The 23,312-nt window shown below is 45.0% G+C and overlaps 2 protein-coding genes across 6 annotated transcripts; both read left to right on the top strand.

The window, feature by feature from the left end:
• Positions 1 to 1,000: 1,000 nt before the first annotated feature.
• Positions 1,001 to 12,413, top strand: LOC139563018 (rho family-interacting cell polarization regulator 1-like). 4 transcript variants are annotated; one of them, XM_071381255.1, is made up of 18 exons: positions 1,001 to 1,139; positions 3,930 to 4,014; positions 4,332 to 4,452; positions 4,571 to 4,649; positions 4,823 to 4,846; positions 4,976 to 5,029; positions 5,247 to 5,396; positions 5,672 to 5,735; positions 5,905 to 5,948; positions 6,050 to 6,175; positions 6,451 to 6,599; positions 6,889 to 6,997; positions 7,486 to 7,599; positions 8,079 to 8,771; positions 8,846 to 9,039; positions 9,370 to 9,472; positions 9,563 to 9,710; positions 11,832 to 12,413. In XM_071381255.1, exons 3-18 carry the CDS (start codon positions 4,361 to 4,363, stop codon positions 11,897 to 11,899), a joined length of 2,211 nt encoding a protein of 736 aa, XP_071237356.1. In that variant the 5' UTR covers positions 1,001 to 1,139; positions 3,930 to 4,014; positions 4,332 to 4,360; the 3' UTR covers positions 11,900 to 12,413. The 4 variants fall into 4 exon arrangements, with proteins under 4 accessions (XP_071237356.1, XP_071237357.1, XP_071237355.1 ...); XM_071381256.1 differs by having other exon boundaries at positions 1,021 to 1,159; positions 9,373 to 9,472; XM_071381254.1 differs by having other exon boundaries at positions 1,021 to 1,159.
• A 766-nt stretch (positions 12,414 to 13,179) lies between these two features.
• Positions 13,180 to 23,055, top strand: LOC139563017 (transcriptional repressor CTCF-like). Of its 2 annotated transcripts, none has more exons than XM_071381251.1 (13): positions 13,180 to 13,409; positions 14,826 to 15,108; positions 15,217 to 15,408; positions 15,565 to 15,916; positions 16,296 to 16,466; positions 16,580 to 16,713; positions 16,787 to 16,907; positions 18,250 to 18,399; positions 18,521 to 18,681; positions 18,899 to 19,081; positions 21,313 to 21,448; positions 21,574 to 21,735; positions 21,948 to 23,055. In XM_071381251.1, exons 2-13 carry the CDS (start codon positions 14,836 to 14,838, stop codon positions 22,226 to 22,228), a joined length of 2,316 nt encoding a protein of 771 aa, XP_071237352.1. In that variant the 5' UTR covers positions 13,180 to 13,409; positions 14,826 to 14,835; the 3' UTR covers positions 22,229 to 23,055. The 2 variants fall into 2 exon arrangements, with proteins under 2 accessions (XP_071237352.1, XP_071237354.1); XM_071381253.1 differs by having other exon boundaries at positions 13,187 to 13,409; positions 15,031 to 15,108.
• The last annotated feature ends 257 nt before the right edge of the window (positions 23,056 to 23,312 follow it).

Below are 23,312 nucleotides of genomic sequence, written 5' to 3'. Positions count from 1 at the left end.
CATATATTCCATCCTCCTCCCATAACAGTTCTTCTGAGAAAATACACATTTAGGGATGACATCTAAAATGTTAGGTGTTCCATAAAGATGTTAGGCTACCTCTTCAGTCTCTGTGCTGATATAGGTTAATTGTGTACATGCCTTTTATTTTCCTGCATAAGTAAATTCCTGATTATACCTCTACTGCCATTCATTCCAATTAGACTGGTTTGGATGTCTCTATGACCAATATAGCTGTGATGTTCACACCTTTCTGGAAATGTGAGGGTTTATGACATAGCCCTTCTAGTAATTTAATAGGATCTCTATGTAAACCACCGTGTTGGTGTAAGAAAAAATCTGAGAAACAGTTCTATATTTAGCACCACGTAAGAGGCCACATACTGTGTTGTCATGGAAACAGAACACACTTCGGCGTCCTAGTTTATGCTGTGGAAGAGTATATTAATCAGACCTGTTGAATAATTCAGTATAGGAGGAACTATACCCACGCTCAGAGAGACTGGCTGAACTCTCAACTCCTCCCTGCACAAAACGCTTACACAACTCAGATGTTCCCTGCACTTGAAGAAAAAGAGGTAGTGCCTTAATGCGCAGACACACATTAAGGCTATAGCATATTCACACATGGCCCATACAAACTTCTATTAAACATTGTGTTTCTGTGTGTGTGAGAAAGAAGGAAATAAATATGTCCTAGAAGCTGTTTCTATTGGCCCTAAGTGCAGATGAGTATGTGCGACGCTTGATGGCTCCAGAACGAACACTGCAAGCAAATCCTGAAACGTCGATGTTTATGGAGAACTTATTTTTACCTCCCCTTCCTATTCCCGAGATATAACGGGAAATTTATAGTAACAAACAGACGCGCTTTTTCCGTTTACCCCGACCGCCACACCCCTTACAAGGGGAGGGGTTTAAGCCCCGAGGCGTCGCCAGGAGAGGAGGGGGAGGGGGACGAGGAGATGGGAGAGAGTGACAGTGACAAAGTGAAAAATTTGTTGGGAGTCCGAGAGAATAGCAGGACAGCGCCCATGCTGAAATAGGATAGGCCTAACTTTTTATCCTCACATCGAAACATCGGACTCTCGTGCTCCAGTCGGAATAGCGGCGATTGAAACATCGGGTCCTATGGACATGTACGTAACAACAGCAACTTGTAAGAATAATTTCCCTTTCATTTTCTAATGGGGTGGGGGTTGCATCCATAGCGTAATTTACAGTTTACAGTGTTATTTTCGGCTTTCTCACACTCTTCCGCTATGTGGCAAAGTGACAATGTGAGCCAGTGCTCATAAGTAGATGTTCTGGTAGGCTACTAAACGTTTTTAACTAGGCTTGGTTTTGTTCAAATTGAAAGAGTCATGTCATTTTCAAAACAAAAAAAACCATTCTACCGAGGGTTGGAAAATTTTGCCGGGATGGACGGAGATGTCATGCTGTGGTTATCACCCATATCGTGACCGACAATACATCCTACTTTTATTTTTTGGTGACACAGAGGTGAAAACATCCACAAACACTGGCTCATCCACAAACACTGAGTCCAGGATCTCGAGTTTACTGGGTGGCAAACTTTGAGGCCATGTTCCAACTCAGTGGAGCATCCTAAACGCTGCGTAAATGCGCTGTTTTGGAGTTGTTCGCCATGGCCTATGTCGTCCATGTATGTCTGTGTTTTTGACGATAATCCCGTAATCTCTAATCCAAAGTACTCCAAATGCTTTTTTTCACACCGCTGGTGTCTGTCAATCTGTCTATGCGTTTCTCTACATCTCTCCACATGGTGCTTCCTTTATAATCTGTGTTAAAGAGTTTATTCATGCAGGGGACCAGTCCCCATCACCCCTACCCAGAATGTAACTTTTGCCACCATTGTCAAAACAGACAGCATGTCCCTGCTTGTCCAGTGGAGAATGGTTTTGACAGAGCTCCACATACACAACAGTGCAAGGCCACTGTCTCACAGTGATGACCTCATGGTATCATTTAATTAATCTCTTCACTGACTACATTATTACTATAATCTGTAATTCGAACCCTTTTTAGGGAGATCGTTCACAAGAAGGCTAACAGTGTCTTGTAAATATTACAACGTTACAGTGGAGTAAGACTTGCAGTAGGTTACAGCAGGATGGTCAAGAAATATTGGATGGTTTGCATAAGGTCCATAGAGTATGGCTTCGTGTGTTTGTGTGTGAGAGTGTGGCCTGCTGCTCATGCGCTGGCCTGCTGAGTGTGTGGGAACAGCTCTATGGAAACTCAGCCTCGTGGGGTAATTCTTACAATCTGTCCTTTGTGTGCGAGTCGCCTGTGTAGAGGATTAATAATAGCTAATGATCCAATCAGCTGCTCACTAACACTGGTGAAGAAAGGGGTACACACACAGAAAAACATAAACATCACAAATATAGATCTACTGCAGTCTACACCTGGATCAAGAGGTGGCACTGGCAGGGATTGAGTTTCGTGATGTGTGTGTTTGGAAGAAAATGTCTGAGATGAGGTGTATGTGGGGGGCTGCTCTGTTTTGTGTATGTCTATGTTAGTGAATGTGTTGGCTGGTAAAAAAAAGAATCCATAAAATGTCATAAAGACTGCCTTCATTTATCAGATTTGTTACCCAAACCACACCTCTATCCAAAACTAAACCTGACCTTGACTAACCCAAGCTAATCCTCTCAGCGTCCGGCTTGGATTAAGGATTAAACTGGACGCTTGGAATTCATCATGGTCTAAGGATTTCACAATCTTAGACCAGAAATCACTTGGACAGTTCCATGGTGATGGTTGAGGTTGCATGTGTACATTATATTATTGTACATTAAATAGGTTTCAAATTAAGATAATTTTAGTTTATCTGTCCATCCGTCCTTCTCTCCCTCTCTCTTTCTGACAGCCACTTACTCTCTCACAGAAACACCCAACCACAAAGATGCAGGGTGGAGTAAGGGTAACTAACACTGTTTGGGATAGCAATTGGTAGTAAGTGGTTTGAGTGTTCTGAGTGTTCTCAGCTCATTTACTGAACCTTTGTGTTAATTTAGGTTTGGCCTTCGCTATTAAGATCAAGTTTAGCCTTTAATCCTTTTGTGTTACTGTCTTATCATAGCTAAGACACTTACCCTGTGGGGTGGCTGTAATGCTTATTACACTCTGTTCTTGGAGAGGCTCTGTTCATGGTGACTGTACATGTGGCTGGTGTCTTGCTTGTTTAGACTGTTATTGGATTCTCTTTTCCAGAGTACTTCGACCAGAACATTTTGTAGTGTGTGTAATGCATATGGCACAGTGGACACACATGCAATCTAACAAATGCCTTGAATATATAAGCAGAAGGAAGAGTGGCAGTTTTACACTCTTTCACACACGCCTACTCATATGTGTACACTTGCACACACAGATGGTTTTATATTCCTGGCCCAAGCTCCTCTGTAGAATTTCCTGTGTAGTCAGCCATCAGACTTCCTGTATTCAGGATTGGATGCGGAGGAGGGGGGGGGGGCGGGGTAATGGGGAACAGGAAAGGAAAGGAGAGAGGAAGCACAAGCACAGAGTGTTTGCTGGAGTCAGTGTTGGTTGTTGAGCTATGTACAATGCAGCCACATAGCATTGGACACGACACAGCAGACAAGCTCTTAGGGAAGGAGGGGAAGTAAGTGAGTGGGAGCTAGGCTATGGTCTGTTAAATGGCTCTCCTTCCCGATACGCATTTTGTCTTCTGCAATATCACTTATCTAGTCCTTTCTCATCAACGGTCATGATAACTTGTTCTCAACTAGCTTACCTGGTTAAATAAAGGTTAAATAAAAAAATGAAGGAAAGGATGCTTTTGAAAATAAGCCATGGAGTATGGTAGAGAGTAAGGGGAGAAAGAGAGTGTGTGTGTGCAACCTGTAATGTCTTCCCTCCTGTTCCTTTACATACAGGACGTGTCCTAGGATCTGTGGAAGCCACCCCACCGTGCTAAGTCCTCCCAGCATGCAGTAGGGGCAGTCCACCTTAACTCCACAGGTAAGACATGCACACATAGACAGACTCTCCACACCTGAATGCTGTAACACACTGACGGCTGGCACACAGACAAAAGCAAGTCCATCCTGCAGTGTCTGTGAACTGTGACCTTATCTTCCTCATTGAGCCAAATCTACTCATTGGCAGTCGTGTGTCTGGCTGCCTGTGTGTGTACTAGTCACTTATCCTCTTCACCCCCTGTGGAGTACGAAGCCACTACGAGCAAACACCATTGCATGTGTGTGTTATTGTCTCTCTCTTAATCTTCAGTACTCCACTATGTCTATTACAAAGCATCTTTCTCTCTCTGTGTTAAGTTCACAGCATTGCCCTCTAAAGAACCAGGATGTTTACAGGTTCTACCAAGAACCCAACCCCTAAAATACCTCAGCCTGAGCGGCTGGACGAGGTGTACTCTGCACTGAGGAGAGGCCTACAGTGAGTACACACGCACGCACGTACGACTGGCCTGGCTGTTGTAGCAGACAGGTCAACAGCGAGACAGGAAATGGTTCAAAGTGAAACAGGAAATGACATCACAATGCTGTGTTCTCAGGTCATTCCTGCAGGTCCACCAGCTGGAGCTGGACAGCCTGGGGCAGCAGATCAGAGAGAGCAAGAGAAATGGCCGTCTGGTGAGAACACACACCACCAATCACACCAGTACTAACCCATCATCACCACACTAGCCAATGCCACTCGCAACATCCGACTTAGGGGACGTTTAATTTCTCAGGACAGTCTGTTAGAGTAATACTGTGTGCAAGGTGATGTTAACTGTTATATGCCTCCCTTCCTTTCTCTGCAGGGGTCTCTGTATGAGTTGGATAAGGTGGGTTTCAATCACACCAGGGGAGATGACTGTATTAATTCACAACTCTATTAATAAACTAATGAATATGTACATTTTAGGGTGATTTAATTACTGAATAACTTGTCTTTGATCTTTGTGCTTTATCAGCAAGTGAAGGCCATAGAGAGATTTATGCGTCGGTTAGAGTTCCACCTCAGCAAGGTATGACTTTGAGTGTGTGTGTGCATCTGCAGTGCAGTAAGATACCTGTTAGCCATACATTTGTCATAGTGTTGTCATAATGTTGTAACTACGAGTAAACTCTGTTTTGTTATAGTGTAACCATCTCTAATACTTTTTGGTAGCAGATTAAGGAGCTTTACAGGTCTGCATCACCATAGTGTTTCTGCACAGCTGTAATGTTGCTGTAACGTTCCAGGTAGAGGAGCTGTACGATGCTTACTGTATGCAGCGGCGGCTGCGGGATGGGGCCAGCAAGATGGTGGCAGCCTTTAACACTGCCACAGGGAGCAAGGAGGCACGGGAGAGCCTGAATGAGGCCAACAGGGGCTACAGGGAGTACACTGAGGTAGGGGGCAGGGGCTTATGGGTACACTGGGGAGACATGTTAGAGAACAAGGCTATTCACTCTTTCATAGAGCCTTTTAACGTTTAAAACAGCCGTTTACAGAATGGAAAGTAAGGTAAAGTAAGTCTTGAAATAAGTAACTTATCAGAAATAAGAGTTTGACCGCAATGTCATGTTGCTCTGACAACAAAGATCACAGATTATTATTGATATGAATGACTCATTCTCTCTCTCTCGCCTCTCTCTCTTGTGTGTCTCTCTCTTTCTCTCTGCAGCACATGTGTTCCCTGGAGAGTGAACTGGAGAACCAGATGGGAGAGTTTCACATCAAGATGAAAGGTGAGTAATTTTCTCACCCTCCACTTACCCCCTCTTCTCCCACCAATTTGTTCTGGCCCTCAATCCCATCTGTTCTTACCACCTCCTCGCTCTTTTTCTCTCTCTCATTCTAGTGTTCTCCCTGTGTGCATATGTTATGTGCTGTAACTGTGTGTCTCCTGTATTGCAGGTCTGGTTGGCTATGCACGGTTGTGTGCAGGAGACCAATATGAGGTGAGAATAACTGATGGACACACACTCACCTACACTGACACATACACACATACAGTATGCGCACACACATGAGGCACTGATGGTACCCTTGACCCCCCTAGGTCCTGATGCGTTATGGGCGTCAGCGCTGGCGGATGAAAGGTCGTGTGGAGGTCAGCAGTAAACAGGTGTGGGACAGTGAGGACAACGTCTTCCTGCCTCTCATCACAGAGCTCCTGTCAATCAAGGTGAGAAAGCCCTTTGGATGGAGCATAATAGTGTTTATGATCAAATCAGTATTTACTGTAATTAACTCTGGATAAACGTGTTTGTGTTTATAATAACATATAGATATTATAAACATGTTTATAATAACGATATATTATTACTGTATTGCCATGTTATTATCACATTATTGTACACAAACAGCAAAAATACCCAAAACTTAACAATGGTCCTAAAAAACATCACTTGCCGCCACCATTCAACTGACTGTGGTTGTTTGTCCGTTATGGTTGCCAAGGTGACTGAGCTGAAGAGCTTGGCCAATCACGTGGTGGTTGGCAGCGTGTCCTGTGAGACACTCGACCTGTTCTGTCCGCTGCCTCAGACGGTTGCCGTGGATATCAACGACTTGGGGACAGTAAAACTGAACCTAGAGGTCAACTGGAGGTCAGTCTCACCTCAATCATCCCTCTTTACCACTTCATCCCCGTCTCACCTCCCTCCACCTCAACCCCTGTTCCACCTTCATCTACCTCCCCATTCTATTGGTGATTGCCAAACCAGGCCATTTGTGAAGAGAAAGAGTACTGTTTGTGTTAAGACTGACTCATACGTTTGTCAGTAGTAATAACACACGATACAGCTGTTTCTATAATATACATCTCTAATGTAATTATATTGCCCTCTCTCACTTTCTCTCTCGCTCTCTCACACACTATCCTTCTCTCTCTCTCAGTCCGTTTGATAAAGATGACCAGACCTCGACCTCCAGTACGGTTTCCAAGCGCTTTTTGTCCAATCAGAGCCCTCCAGACACACCTTCCATGCGCGAGCAGGTGTTTTATGTGAGTCATACCTTGTCCTCCCTGCCTCTCTCCCCAGCTTTAACCTATGCTTAAGTCAGCAGTTCATAATTGTCTGGAAAACCTAAATATTGTATTGTTTTATTGTTGTTATTATAACCATTGATTACTACTTGCTATTATTAGTTTGTTCTGTTTCAGCTGCTCCCTGGCTGCTGTGTTTGTAGAGGTAGAAGTGGTGTGTGTGTGAGTGTATCAGTGAGCTGTGTAGGAGAGGAGTGTGTGAGCGTACAAGATCGGGTTGTGGACCGTGTGAGTGTATTGGTGAGCAATGTAAATGTAGGAGAGAAGTGTGTGAGGATAGGAGTGAGTTGTGTGAAGAGTGGAGATCTGGTTGTGGAGTGAATGAGGGTACCAGTGATATGTGTGAGACCAGAAATGAGTATGAATGTAGCTGTGGTTCTCTTAGCTATTTAATAGTGGTTGAGTACTAGTCCAATTTCTCCCTACTCTTCCTCGCTGCGCTGAAGAGCATTTCTCCTCGGAGCAGGGCCAGACTGGGCCAACGTTGGTCAACATTGGAAGTGTTCCGTGACACCTTGGCGGACAGGCTCTCTCCACCCAGCCGCGTCCACTCACAGTTGGTGTGTGGCTGCATACAGTTGAAGAAGTGTGGTTGTCTGTAGTTGAAATATGGTGGTCTGGTTAGTGTGTGGTGGTTTGTAGTCAAGTCATGATTTTCAGTGTTCTGTACTTGGTAAATGTGAACTAGCCAGTGAGTGAGCCTTGGTCCATGTAGTCTGATCATTGCAATTTAATGAAATGCAGTGTCATCTACGGAATTTGATTATTTTATTCTTCAGATATATTGAAAATCATGTTTCTATTTAAAGTGTACAGTTCTGGTATAATTGTTCTGTCATTAATGGTGTTTTAGCCAAGTTAAGTGTATGACAGCAACACCAGGTCATCAAAATAGGAATTTCAATTCTCCTTTCCAGATGGAAATAAATATAATTTTTGTTTTCCATATTTTGTCAGATGGACTTGGCTATTATTGATGATATCTTTCTCTCTTCCTCTGCCCCCACCCCTTCCCTCTCTCATTTATCATTCTCTGTAGTCTCTATTGAGGAGACCAGGGGAGCTGGAGAATGGAACAGTCTGGTCAAACTCCTCTGAATCATCAGACGACTCTTCCAGCCCAGCCATGGGACACACACACAGGATGATGGCCACTCACAGCCTGCAGACCACACCCACTGTCCAGATCTCCTTCAACCCCCGCCAATCAAGCGTCTCTACCCCATCCCTCTCGTCCAATCATGAGGAAGGGGAGCCAGGCGCCACCAAGGGATTTGGCGAAACAGACTCTGTGAAGTGTACACTGCTGAATGGCCATTTGAAGTGTTCTCGATCCCTCAGCCATATCAGTGAGAGAGCCATAGACTGTGCTTCGACGAACAGGTTGTCTGACCAATCAGTTGAGTCCTCTGAAACGCCAGAGCCCCTACCCCGCTTGGACCTTGAAGTCTCCTGTATGGCTTCTCACTGCTCTAACCAAGACATGCATGAAGTCTTGGACTTGCCTGAATCTGGGGGCCCAGAGACATGTGTTTCAACCCCAGTGGATCAGGGTGATGCTCCTCCGGCCTCAACACTACAGGCTGAGAAGCCTAGGGCTGGAGTAGAGCCTCTTCCCACAGACTGTGTACTGGGAGAGGGACTGAGGGAGGAAAAGTCCTCCACGGAACACAATCACAGACTCCAATCTACCCAGCCACAAGAGCTAACACTACCAGAAGAGACAGTGACTGTGAGTGTATGTGACAGGTGTGTGGGTAGACATGTAATTGTGTGATGTGTGTACTAAGTCTCTTTCCTCCATAGGGTCGATCTCACAGTCGGTCCTCCAGCTTCACTCAGGAAGTTGAGACTGCCATGGAGAGCTTTGATTTTCTCAACTGCTCTGACCTTGATGATGAAGAAGAGGAGAAAGAACAAGAGGAAGAAGATGAACAGGAGAGGGATGAGAAGGAGAAGGGACAAGAGAAGGAAGACAAGACAAGAGACTCTGCTGATAGGTCAGCATTCTCTTCTCTTATGTATCAGGCTCTAACTGAACTCATCCTGCCATCTAGTGTTTGGAAAGTGGAAACACGTGAATTTAGTTGAGTCTGGATGGTGGATTTAGTTTGTATAATACTGGGTGAAGTTGCATAGTGCTGTTTTCTAATGCTGTACTCTCACACTTCTTTGAATGTGCCAAAATCCTTCATATCCATTTCATAAGACAGAACTGTTTGCTCAATATTTTGTATCACACAGAGTGAGTCAGAGTCTGTGTGTGAGTGTGTATGTCAGATTAAGTGTCAGATTGTGGTCTGTAATATTCTCCTTTTTGCGTTCCTCAGCAGTGATGAGTGTGAGGACGATGTTATAGAAATCATTGTCGAGGCCCCTGAAGGCTTCCGGAATGAGGACTGTCCTCCTCTAGATGCAGACTGCAGCTCTGAGGTAATGATCATGGGTTTATGCATGTATAAATAGTGCCTTAGATTTCAGTGTTCTAAACTGTAGACAAGTTTGCATGTAAAATGTACGTAGGAGGAGGAGAGTAGCGAGCAGCTGCAGGCCTCCAGTGAGACAAGGGACGAGCAGGAGGAAGAAAAGGAGAAGGAGAAGGAGAAAGTGGAAGACAAGAAGGAGGAGGAGCAGGTTACAGAGAAGGACATCCCTGCCAGGCAGGAACATGGTGAGAGGGGAGGGTCAAAACAGGGGAAACTGCTAACTTGAGTGATTTGAAGTGTGAGTGGTGTTGATCGAGATGTGTGTAATTTGTATATACAGTGCATTCGGAAAGTATTCAGACCCTTTCACTTTTTCCACATGTTACGTTACAGCCTTATTCTGTAACGGGGTACAAATGTATTAAAAATAAACAACTCATATTATATTTACATAAATATTCAGACCCTTTACTCAGTACTTTGTTGAAGCACCTTTGGCAGCGATTACAGCCTCGAGTTTTCTTGGGTATGACGCTACAAGTTAAATAAAGGTTGCCTGGTTAAATAAAAAGGAAAATAAAACAAGCTTTGGCACACCTCTATTTGAGGAGTTTCTTCCATTTTTCTCTACAGATCCTCTCAAGCTCTGTCAGGTTCGATGGGGAGCGTCGCTGTACAGCTATTTTCAGTTCTCACCAGAGATGTTCAATCTGGTTTAAGTCCAGGCTCTGGCTGGGCCACTCAAGGACATTCAGAGACTTGTTTCCGAAGCCACTCCTGCTTTGCCTTGGCTGTGTGCATAGGGTCATTGTTCTGTTGGAAGGTGAACCTTCGCCCCAGTCTGAGGTCCTGAGCAGGTTTTCATCAAGGATCTCTCTCTGTACTTTGCTCCATTCATCTTTCCCTCAATCTTTTTTTTCTTTTAAAATATATATATTTTTTTTTGCCCCTTTTCTCCCCAATTGTCGTGGTATCCAATCGCTAGTAATTACTATCTTGTCTCATCGCTACAACTCCTGTACGGGCTCGGGAGAGACGAAGGTCGAAAGCCATGCGTCCTCCGAAGCACAACCCAACCAAGCCACACTGCTTCTTAACACAGCGCGCCTCCAACCCGGAAGCCAGCCGCACCAATGTGTCGGAGGAAACACCGTGCACCTGGCCCCCTCGGTTAGCGCGCACTGCGCCCGGCCCGCCACAGGAGTCGCTGGAGCGCGATGAGACAAGGATATCCCTACCGGCCAAACCCTCCCTAACCCGGACGACGCTAGGCCAATTGTGCGTCGCCCCACGGACCTCCCGGTCGCGGCCGGAGACTGAGACTCTGGTGGCGCAGCTAGCACTACGGTGCAGTGCCCTAGACCACTGCGCCACCCGGGAGGCCCTTCTTTCCCTCGATCTTGACTAGTCTCCCATTTGCTGCTGCTGAAAAACATCCCCACAGCATGATGCTGCCACCACCATGCTTGACCATAGGGATGGTGCCAGGTTTCCTACAGACTTGACGCTTGGCATTCAGGCCGAAGAGTCTAATCTTGGTTTCATCAGACCATAGAATCTTGTTTCTCATGGTCAGTGTCCTTTAGGTGCCTTTTGGCAAACTACAAGCGGGTTGTCATGTGCCTTTTACTGTAGAGTGGCTTCCGTCTGGCCACTCTACCATAAGGCCTGATTGGTGGAGTGCTGCAGAGATGGTTGTCCTTCTGGAAGTTTCTCCCATCTCCACAGAGGAACTCTGGAGCTCTGTCAAAGTAACCATCGGGTTCTTGGTCATCTCCCTGACCAAGGCCATTCCCCCCCCGATTGCACAGTTTGGCCAGCTCTAGGAAGAGTCTTGGTGGTTCCAAACTTTTTCCATTTAAGAATGATGGAGGCCACTGTGTTCTTGGGGACCTTCAATGCTGCGGACAATTCCTTCGACCTCTTGGCTTGGGTTTTGCTCTGACATGCACTGTCAACTGTGGGACCTTATATAGACCGGTGTGTGCCTTTCCAAATCATGTCCAATCAATTGAATTTACCATAGGGGGACTCCAATCAAGTTGTAGAAACATCAAGGATGATCAATGGAAACAGGATGCACCTGAGCTTAATTTCGAGTCTCGTAGCAAAGGGTCTGAACTTAGGTAAATAAGTTATTTCTGTTTTTTATTTTTTAATAAATTAGCAAAAAATTCTAAAAACCTGTTTTTGCTTTGTCATTATGAGGTATGGTGTAGATTGAGTGGAAAAAATATTTCATCAATTTTAGAATAAGACTGTAATGTAACAAAATGTGGAAAAAGTCAAGGTGTCTGAAAACTTTCTGAATGCACTGTATTGATTGTGGAGTTGTCATTGGTGAGTTGTATTTATGCTTCATGCAGGTGATGAGGCATCCTGTGATGAGGAACCCTGCTCCACCCCCAGCAGTATGGCCACCACTGTCCTTTAACATAATGGAGATGCCACTTCCTCAGACCATTATCAGATGCCATCCTAATCCCACCACTCTCCTAAGAGATCCTTACCATTTCACCACTAACAGATCAAAGAGACCCGCTCCTCTTCTAGATCAGACAAGCGATTTCGGCCATGTGGGTGGAGATTGCGCAAATGAACAGAAATATATTTGCTTCCCTCTCTCCACTCGTGAATGAAAACATTAATGACTATTGTTGTCCACTCATCCAAAGGCCACACGTACGCACACAGTCACCTTACAGTGAAGATAGACATCTTTAGTCTAATGGAGTCTCTTCAATCAGAAAGTGCCTTAAGTTACAGAAAGGGGGATTGTCAGTTAACAAATACATGAAGAAAATGAACTTTTATTACGAACCAGAGAAGAATATGAATGAGTATACAGAGTTTTGATACATTGTTTATTTTTAGGATGACTTACAGATTGTGCACAATAAAATATACAATTATTTACTGTTTCATATAAATAAATAATGTTGAGCAAATATGTTGCCGGCTCTCAATTTTTTTAACTTTATTATAAAAAATCTGTTGGTAAATCTACTGCATTGGATGGTATTTCTATGAGTGTACTTTCAGTGTGCTTTAAAATCAATGTTTGAGAATGATAACAATTAAACAAAACCCCTCAAATGTTCTGGGCTGGCATCCACTACTCAAAAAGCAGCACTTTTATGTCCATGACTTCCAGACTTCAACATCTTTCTAAACTGTACTGCCCTCTTCTGGGTCATGATGAAGAGGAGGCCATACAATTTTCCACAATATTATTTTCACCTTTAATTAAATTATTGGAAGGAGGTATATGGGATATACACAGTGCTTGACTTGGACTAAAATAGGTGTCGGTACAAATGTTTGGTACCGGTACTGTATATTTTTAGGTGCAGAGCTAATATTTTATAAGAGGATTAGGAGCTCAAGCAGTAGAACGTTCGAGGGGCCGGTACAAGTCAAGCAGATATACACTATAATAGCCTGCTTCAATCCTTCCCAGCTCCACAATAACATCTATGTAATAAAAGCTACATCTTGCACAAACTATTCTTACAAGCATGCATTTAAGCTGTGGTTGCATGGTAGTCTTTAGTCTTGAAATATTTAGCTTTTCATAGTAAAATAGCCCTCTTAAGGTAATGCAAACTTAAGTCTAGGAAAAATACAACTTTTTTGTAGTGTGGAAACAACTGTTCACCCAGAACCACGCCCCCGAACCCTTGAATTCAAAACTGGCGCCCAGACGTCACTGCCACCCAACTGCTGCGGTACCACCCTCCCACTTCTCCCGTCGGGCCTCTGTCTGCGCATGCACACTCGCCTGCTCCAGGCCACCATTTTGTGTAGAGACAACTCTGTCAACGCGTGAGAGGATTAATCGAGCTGGGACGCAAGGGCAAGCTTCCCTACCGTCGCCAGAGGAAGACCGAACAAGCACTGAGCGCTCAAGCAAATTTACCCGGAAAAGGAAGACCGAGGACCAGGTAAAACGTCACTTTCTCCGATGAAGGGGGGCATTTTTGTAGGAGCTGTCGTCGGCCTCTAGGTGTCACGGTGGGGCTCGCGGTCCAGGCGACTGGCGGGGGGGTGTTTGTCTCCCTCTATCGTTATCGAAAATTTACTAAAAACATTTATAACCCAGAAGTTAGAGCTTCTGTTAAACGTATTAGTGTATTTGGACTGCTATTGGTTCGTGTTAAGGCACGGATGGCTTTATAAATGCTTTAATGTTTAGGGTCTTGTTTAGGCCAGGCGTCCATCTTCTCGTGCCCTTTGTTTCCTCTTTTGAGAAGAGAACCTGCGTCTCCGGGTTCTAGAACGAAAGCTCAACATTTCGAGTTTAAACTTTGTATCAATTTCAATGTAACATCCTTAATGTTTCCTGTCACTCATGGTGCTACGATTTGAAAAAAATAAAATGTATCATATCTTCTGTAGTCTCAGATTTACTACATAGCCCCTGATCTGGGTAGTTGTTTTAGTCTATGTTCTAGAACCATCCGATGGTTCTAATATCAACACTAATTGTATAATACTTTCTATGGATTAGTTATTTTACTGCTTCTCAAAATGGGGCTCTAGTTAAGTTGGCTCGGTAACTAGGTAAGGTTTCCGAGAGTAAACACGGAAGGAGGGAATGTAGAGTAATCTCTTATTATGTAGCCCAAATAAATCTGCGAGCACGGAGAGTAACGTTAGATTTCTTCCAAATCAGAAACTAGATTATGGGTTGGTTTTCTATCATCGGCACCACGTCCCATCGCGCCAGCCTGGTCCGCCTACAGCCGACTTTCGATTTAAAACTTGTCATGAGAGACCTCTATAACCAGCACGCTGTTACAAAAACATCCACTATACCAGGGCAAGACACTAGGGTGATTCGGGTAGTTTCCTTTTACCAGTGAGTTTTATACCCCCCCCCCCATTTTTTTTTTATCTGCTTATTTTGTATTTTGGCAGTGTTCTTTTTTTATTGGGACTTTGTCACATGGTTGGTAGATCAGAGAAGTAGGATTAAAATGAAAATAATCGGCTGATGTTCGGTGATTAGGCCTGGCTTGCAGTCAGTGTTCTAATTCATCCCAAAGGTGTTCGATGGGGTTGAGGTCAGGACTATGTCCATGCCAGTCAAGTTCTTCCACGCCGATCTCGACAAACCATTTCTGTATCGCTGAAACAGGAAAAGGCCTTCCCCAAACTGTTGCCACAAAGTTGGAAGCACAGAATCGTCTACTGGCAATGCTTGTCTATGGAGATTGCATGGCTGTGTGCTCAATTGTATAGACTTGTCTGCTACGTGTGTGGCTGAAATGGCAGAATCCACTTATTTGGGGGGGTCCACATACTTTTGTGTATATATAGTGTATCATGCGTCAAAGTTATTTTTATGGTCTTATCAGGTCGTTTTCTATGGAGGGTGAAGTCGTTTCCTTTGAGACCGCTCAGGTCGAGGGTCTCCAGGACAGTGGGGAGGGAGCAGAGCTGCTCCAGACTGCAGAGGCTGCCCTGATGGAAGGGGGTGTGGCACCCCAAGTGGTGACAGGAAATGTTGAAATGATGGTGATGGACACCCTGGACTCAACCCTTGACCCTGCCCTGCTACAGATGAAGACTGAGGTCCTCGAAGGGGGCGGCACAGTGACGGTCACCGGGGGAGACGAGGGACAGATCATCACCCTGCAGGTTAGTGTGATTTGTGAGTTTACGCTGAGAAAGGTTTGGAAGATATCCTTTGTAAGCCAAACTTGTAGGCATAAATTATTCAGAGAACTGACTGTGTCTTGACTTTAGGTGGTGAACATGGAGGGCAACATGGAGCAGACGAGTGCAGCGCTGGGGCTTGGACAGCTGCAGCTGGTGCAGGTTCCTGTCACTACAGCCACCGTGGAAGAGCTCCAGGCCAGCTTCGTTGACGCCTCAGCAGGCAATACTGAGGCAGAGCCAGTGATCTGCCACACCCTCCCTCTGCCCGAGGGCTTCCAGGTCGGACGCTACTCAACTACAAACACACTTTAAACAAGCATTTTAATGTCCTGCTTAATGTTTCTATACACACTTTGGCCTGAAGGCTCCTGTGAGATGCACTGACTATAATACAACTCTAATCCCTTCCTGGCAAATTGTTTTTGTCTGGTGAAGGTGGTGAAGGTTGGGGCGAATGGAGAGGTGGAGACAGTTGAGCAGGAAGAACTGCAGGCAGCCCAGGATGAGCTCCAGGTGACCCATGGAGAGGAGGAGGAGGAGGAAGCTGAGCCCCAAGTAGAGGACCAGACCTGGTCCAAAGACCCAGATTACCAGCCAACTGCTGGCATCCGCAAGGGAAAGAAGGGCAAGAAGAGCCGCCTGCGTTACGGGGAGGGGGAACGAGACATGGACGTGTCTGTATACGACTTTGAGGAGGAACAGCAGGAGGGGATGCTCTCTGAGGTCAACGCTGAGAAGGTTGTGGGCAACATGAAGCCGCCCAAACCCACCAAGATAAAAAAGAAAGGTCAGAGTTGTGTGAAAGGTCAAGTTTTGTGTGTATGTGGGGGTATGGCAACCCCTCTCTTTTGGGGTGTGAGGAGGAGATCTGTGTGTGTGTTAAAGGGAGAATTGGCGATGATGCAGGAAGTAGAACGCATAGTGGGTCAATTTCTGCAACCGCTATGAACGTTGAAGCGCAAGGCTCAACTTCGTGCTGTTTTGGTCCCGTGGCTACCACGCTCTTAACAGTGTGAAGCGACTCTGTGCACATGTGCAGATACTGTGTGACAGTGAGCGCAGCGTCTTGCATTTCGCTCATCTCAATATCTGTGGTGCTGCTCGTGGCAACGTCATTTCACTGAGTCTACCTTTTAATGTCTTTAATAACCTCTTGTCTCTCTCAGGTGTGAAGAAGACGTTCCAGTGTGAGCTGTGTAGCTACACCTGCCCCCGGCGCTCTAACCTGGACCGCCACATGAAGAGCCACACAGATGAGAGGCCACACAAATGCCATCTGTGTGGGAGGGCCTTCAGAACGGTCACACTGCTGAGGAACCACCTCAACACACACACAGGTATCTACAGACTCTCATGTTCAGTCGCAGGCTGTTGAAAAAAAAAAAAATATCCTTATTGAATTGATAGGGTGCGTGTTAATTATGTTTACTATTGCCCCGTTCCATTTTAGGTACTCGTCCTCATAAATGCCAAGATTGTGACATGGCATTTGTGACCAGTGGAGAGCTGGTGCGTCATCGTCGCTACAAACACACATTCGAGAAACCCTTCAAGTGCTCCATGTGTGACTACGCTAGTGTGGAGGTAAGTACATTTGCAATGTATAACTGAAATATTTCTGGAATGTTGTTTAAATGTTTCTTTCTCTTTGCCCCAGGTGAGTAAGCTGAAGAGACACATCCGCTCCCATACAGGCGAGAGGCCCTTCCAGTGCAGTCTGTGCAGCTACGCCAGCCGAGACACTTACAAACTGAAGAGACACATGAGGACACACTCAGGTAACACATACCCCAATCTCTCAGCCTTACACCCAAGTATTCCTGATTTTAGTTCTGTTGATCGATGCTACACTACTTGACCAAAAATATATGGGCACCTGCTCGTCGAACATGTCATTCCAAAATCATGGGCATTAATATGGAGTTGGTCCCCCCTTTGCTGCTATATCAGCCTCCACTCTTCTGGGAAGGTTTTCCACAAGCGCATTAGTGAGGTCAGGCACTGATGTTGTGGCTTTGTCATGCTGAAACAGGAAAGGGCCTACCCCAAACTGTTGACACAAAGTTGTCTAGAATGTCATTGTATGCTGTAGGGTTGGATTTCCCTTCACTGGAACTAAGGGCCTTAGCCTGAAAAATGAAAAACAGCCCCAGACCATTATTCCTCCTCCACCAAACTTTACAATTGGCACTATGCATTGGGGCAGGTAGTGTTTTCCTAGCATCAACCAAACCCATATTAATCCATCGGACTGCCAGTTGGTGAAGCGTGATTCATCACTCCAGAGAACGCGTTTCTTCTGCTCCAGAGTCAAGTGGCAGCAAGCTTTATACCACTCCAGCCGACACTTGGAGTTGCGCATGGTGATCTTAGGCTTGTGTGCTTTTGCTCGGCCATGGAAACCCAATTCTCGAAGCTCCCGATGAACAGTTCTTGTGCTGACGTTGCCTCCAGAGGCAGTTCGGAACTCGCTCGGGAATGTTGCAACCGAGGACAGGATTATTTTTTTTTTTAAATGCTTCAGCACTCGGCGGTCCCGTTCTGTGAGCTTGTGGGCTACCACTTCGCAGCTGAGCCGTTGTTGCTCCTAGACGTTTCCAGTTCACAATAACAGCACTTACAGTTGACTGGGGCAGCTGTAGCAGGACAGACATTTGACGAACTCACTTGTTTGAATGGTGGCTCCCGGGTGGCGCAGCGGTCTAAGGAACTGCATCTCAGTGCAAGAGGCGTCACTGCAGTCCCTGGTTCGAATCCAGGCTGCATAACATCCGGCTGAGATTGGGAATCCCATAGGGCGGCGCACAATTGGCCCAGCATTAGCTGGGGTAGGCCGTCATTGTAAATAAGAATTTGTTCTTAACTGACTTGCCTAGTTAAATAAATAAAATGCCGGTGCCACGTTAAAAGTCACTGAGCTCTTCAGTAAGGCCATTCTACTGCCAATGTTTGGCTGTGTGCTCAATCTCCATAGACAATCTTATACACGTGTCAGCAATGGGGGTGGCTTAAATAGCCGAATCCACTAATTTGAAGGTGTGTGTGTGTATTATGTGTTTAGATGTATATCTATCTATCTGTCTCGCATACAACCTAATAAAGCGTCCCTCTCTCTGGCAGGTGAGAAGCCATATGAGTGCTACATCTGCCATGCTCGTTTCACGCAGAGTGGCACCATGAAGATGCACATTCTGCAGAAGCACACAGAGAACGTGGCCAAATTCCACTGCCCCCACTGTGACACAGTCATCGCCCGCAAGAGCGACCTGGGTAAGCGACTCGCTTGTGCACAGTCATATCTCCTCTGCTGAAATACGGTCTTGTAACCTTGAATGGATCAGTCTGTGTTCCTTACATTTGGATTGTCCCTTCCTTCCTTTTTCACTCTCAGGTGTGCACTTGCGGAAGCAGCATTCGTTCATGGAGATGGGCAGGAAGTGTCGTTACTGTGACGCTGTGTTCCACGAGCGTTACGCACTCATCCAGCACCAGAAATCCCACAAGAACGAGAAGCGCTTCAAGTGCGACCAGTGTGACTATTGCTGCAGACAGGTACGTGAAAGAGACCTTCTCTGCTTGTTTCCTCTCAATCTTCGCTGATTTGAAATGGCGGATGTCCACCAGATATTTGCCATCATCAATCTCAGAGATGAGAAGAGGCCACTAGATTATTTAGATGCATCCCATGGATATGTTTGGAATCAGCCGGAGACTGTTCTAGACCTCGGTGTGTTCACTGACTGTCCTATGTTTAACCTCTGACCCCTAGGAGCGTCACATGATCATGCACAGACGCACACACACGGGGGAGAAGCCTTACGCATGCAGCCAATGTGAAAAAACTTTCCGGCAGAAGCAGCTGCTGGACATGCACTTCAAACGCTACCATGACCCCAATTTCATCCCCACTGCCTTCGTCTGCAGCAAGTGTGCCAAGACCTTCACTCGCAGGGTAAGGGGACAATACACATCCACACTGCAAACTAAAGGACTCCTTCACATCCAAACCCATATCCTCCCGAGCAGAATACAGGACACACAAAAAAACACACCCTCTCACCAGGTTGGGGAGGATTGAAGCCTAGTTGCTCCACAGTGTGTTGTGGTCTTAGTGCCTTCAGAAAGTATTCATACTGCTCGACTTATTCCACATTTTGTTTTACAGCCCGATTTCAAAATGTTTTTCTCTCGCCCATCTGCACACAATACCCATAATCACAAAGTGAAAACATGTTTTTCGAAATTTTCCCAAATTTATTGTAAATTAAATATCTAATTTCCATAAGTATTTACTCCCCTGAGTCAATACTTTGTAGAAGCACCTTTTTCAGCAATTACAGCTTAGAGTCGTCTTGGGTCTGTCTATCACCTGGATTTGGAATGTTCTCCCATTTCTTCCAGATTTTCTCAAGCTCTGTTAGAGCCACGCCAATTGGCAGGTGTTTTTTATGTTGCTCATTAAAAACAAGATTTCAGTCTTTCCTGACCAAAATCCGTATTTGGTTAATTATTGTACCCCATGAGTCACTGAAAAAAAAAATTGCACAGTGTTTTATGTGAACATTCGGAGCTGCTGAGCAGGTCTGTTGCACTGTCTATGCTATTGGATAGAGGGCAATCACCGCAGCTCTTCATCCCATGTTAGAGGGCAAATGGACATTGTCAAATCAAAACAATCTTAATTTACCCGTTGTGATGCATGAATGTTTTAGACGACTGACTTTGTCCCAAATATCATGTTTACACTTTTTAAAATAATTTTGACACTAGTTTCTGACTCATCGACGCCACAAGTCATTTTTCAAAGGGATTTGTTGCTTTTTAATGGCAGTCACTCTAAGTCAGATGGGGAACGGCGGTGAACAGCCATCTTCAAGCCTTTCCACCGATTTTCAATGGGATTTGTGTCTGGGATTTTGCTAGGCCACTCAAGGACTCTTACATTCTGTTCTGAAGCCATTCCAGCGTTCCTTTGGCTGTATGCTTGGTCATTTTTCGGTTGAAACGTAAATCTTCACTCCATTCTAAGGTCATTGGCTATAAAGCAGGTTCTCATCAATGATTTACCTGTATTTGCCTCCATAGTGCTTTGCATTCAGGCCAAAGAGTTACATTGTTTTCATCAGACCACAATCTTTTGCCGTATGATCTGTCGTTCACGTGCCTTTTTGCAAACTCCAGGCGTGCTGGTGCCTTTTTTCTCAGTAGTGGCTTCCGTCTGCCCACTCTCCCATAAAGCCCAGATTGGGGAAGTGCTGTGGATGTTCTCCCATCTCAGCCATGGAACTCTGTAGTTGTGTCAGTGGTCATTGGGTTCTTGGTCACCCCCCTGACCAAGGTCCTTCTTGCACGGTTGCTCAATTTGGTCGGACGGCCAGCTCTAAGCAGAGTCTGGGTAGTTCCATATTTTTACAATTTCCCGATGATGGAGACCACTGTGCTCTTTGAAACTTTGAACACTCCAGAAATTGTTTTATACCCTTCCCCAGATGTCTCATCACAATTCTGATTGTTCCTTGGACTTCATGATATAGTTTCTGCTCTGACATGCACTGTTAACTGTGGGACCATATATATAGACAGGTGTTTCTTTCTAAATCATGCCCAAACAATTTAATTAGTCACAGGTGGACTCCAATCACATTGTATTGACATCTCAAGTATGATCAAAGGAAATTGGATGTACATTAGATCCATTTGGCGTGTCATAGCAAATAAATGTGCAAACATTTCTGAACATGTTTTCACTTTGTCATTATGGGGTATTGTGTGTAGATGGGTGAGCGAGAATATATTTAATCCATTTTGAATTTAGGCTGTAACACAAAAAAATGTGGAATAAGTCAAGGGATATGAATACCTGTTTACATTTAATAATTTTTCCCATTACTTAAAAAAAAAAACAGTTACACATACGAACATCTGCCCTGACCCACATGCTCACACCCCATCCCTAGTACCTGCATTATTGTTTGCCACGTGGCCTTAAATTGTACCAATTTGTCTTTCTAGGTCGCCCATGCTATTTCAACCCCCAATTTTTTTTTACTTCCCATTATGTTAATGGTTGATTTAATGTTTTTAGTATACATTTTTTCAAGATGGGTGATGAAGAGAGTCAATGGGCTGGATGATTATCTCACTATTTTCTGAAGGCACTGTATATGACTGTTTGCTTCTCAGAACACCATGCTGCGTCACGCGGAGAACTGTAACGGAGAGAACACCGGCGACGAGAACGGAACCCCGCCCAAGAAAGGCCGCCGCGGCAGAAAGAGGAAGATGCGCTCCAGACGGGATGACGACGATGACGACACCGGTACGACCAAGTCACAGTTAATTTTATTGTTCTTATACATGCAACAATATCATATACTATTATTTAGTGTGCATCTTAAGAGTACAGTGCTAAAATCAGGTCTTTCTTGTTCCTCTCTTCCACAGAGCCTGAGCTGGATGACATTGAGGAAGAGGAGGAGGAGGAGGAGGAGCTGCTAGCTGAGATTGAGGTGGAGCAGGCACCACCGGTTGTCCCTGTCCCTGCCCCTGTTGGCCCGCCAGCCAAGAGGAAACGTGGAAGACCTCCCAAGGCCAAACCTGCCCCAAGTGAGTCACACTCTGGTACCCTGTTGGAATAATTTAAAAAAATACAACCCTCCCTACTTAGTTTCTTGAAGGATTCACTTTTCATGCAGACATGCAATCGAGTGAATACTTTGGCCTTCACATATTTAATCAGGTGCAGATCACTGATTAGTACCCAAAGGGACTCAAAACAGCTGAACAGATGTGTAGAAGTGGTTTTCTTCTTCCCTCAGCGGCGGCAATCATCCGTGTGGAGGATGAGACGACAGGCGAGGTGGATGACATAATCGTGAAGAAAGAGATGAAGGCCGAGCAGGCGAGCCAAGAGGAAGAAGCTGTTGAGGATGAGGTGCCAGCAGTAGAGGTGGAGCATGCTGAAGGAGAGCCTGCCAATCAGGTAGAAGAGTCATTCCAGGGGGAGGAGGTGGTGCAGGAAGTGGCACTGTCTGTCACAGAGGCTCCGCCCAACGGTGACCTCACTCCTGAGATGATTCTCAGTATGATGGACCGGTGATGAAGACGAAGCCTCTGTCTACATCTAACAATACAAATGGTCCCCTATCTGTACACTCACATGCACCCCATTTGTACCCATTCTCAAACACACATACCTGCCCTCGTATACACCGTACACGTATACCACACATGCACACCCCAGTTATAACCTTAGATCTCTCTCTGATGTTGATGATAATGCCTGGGACATGTCTAAAGATACCTTTAGCCCATTCTATTTTTTTAAGAGCTTATTTTCCTCTCTTGCGATCTATCTACATCCCACTGCGAAACCCCTGACACCCTCATGTTGAATTATGTTTGTATACAGAATCTAGATAACATTATGCAGAGTGTTGTCACTGGAAAAGATGTAAAGAGAGGGGGTGTGGTTTAGATCATGATGATGTATTATGTCATAAATCATGTCCTCATTCTGGTGTCAATTATGTTCTAAAGGCCCTCAGAATGCCTTCTCTGTAGCATATTTTGGCCCACATTTGATCTCTTCATGTTGGCCCTCTTCTCGTGCTCTGTTGTCTGTAAAAAAAAGTATCATGCGCTTTCACCCATGGAATTAGCTGTTAGGGGTTCAAAGGTTAGGGAGGTGGGATGACCTGAAATATTCTGCTTTTACAAACTGTTATGCTGTTTTCAAATGAAACGCAATACCTTGCTCTTGTTAAAGCTTTTAGAATGTATTCGTTTTTTGGTTTGATGCTTTTTTTCTTTTGTACCATCAAAATGAAATGCTAGGTGACTTGAATGGCAATGATATGATTGGAGGGGTGGGAGAATGCTTGACTGTACAGCCAATAATAATACAAATAAAAAAAGATCAACCTACTGGGGTGTCATGAGTCAATTTGCTTCAGTTTCAGCCTTGATTAGGCTAATTTAGTATGGCATGTAGTGCTGAAATATAAACACTAGGATGTTTTATCATGTTCAGACTAGAGTATAATTTACATTTAAGTCATTTAGCAGACGCTCTTATCCAGAGCGACTTAGTCTGCCCTATTTGCTACATGGTTCTGACACCTGACAGAAGGCGTATGCCAACAAGTCTCTTTTTAGAAACCTGTTTGGAGTAGTAGGTGAAA

This window comes from Salvelinus alpinus, chromosome 33, assembly GCF_045679555.1.
Source record: "Salvelinus alpinus chromosome 33, SLU_Salpinus.1, whole genome shotgun sequence".
Taxonomy (NCBI): domain Eukaryota; kingdom Metazoa; phylum Chordata; class Actinopteri; order Salmoniformes; family Salmonidae; genus Salvelinus; species Salvelinus alpinus.
This window is presented reverse-complemented; position numbering and strand designations above follow the sequence as displayed.

Bases quoted from the DNA above. Each gene is read 5' to 3' on its own strand.
- LOC139563018 (XM_071381255.1), top strand. From the start codon at position 4,361: ATGTTTACAGGTTCTACCAAGAACCCAACCCCTAAAATACCTCAGCCT. The intron at 4,650-4,822 runs GTGAGAACACAC...CTTTCTCTGCAG, and splicing joins GCAAGAGAAATGGCCGTCTG to GGGTCTCTGTATGAGTTGGA. The intron at 5,397-5,671 runs GTAGGGGGCAGG...TTCTCTCTGCAG, and splicing joins GCTACAGGGAGTACACTGAG to CACATGTGTTCCCTGGAGAG.
- LOC139563017 (XM_071381251.1), top strand. From the start codon at position 14,836: ATGGAGGGTGAAGTCGTTTCCTTTGAGACCGCTCAGGTCGAGGGTCTC. The intron at 21,449-21,573 runs GTACGACCAAGT...TCTCTTCCACAG, and splicing joins TGACGACGATGACGACACCG to AGCCTGAGCTGGATGACATT. The intron at 21,736-21,947 runs GTGAGTCACACT...TTCTTCCCTCAG, and splicing joins CAAGGCCAAACCTGCCCCAA to CGGCGGCAATCATCCGTGTG.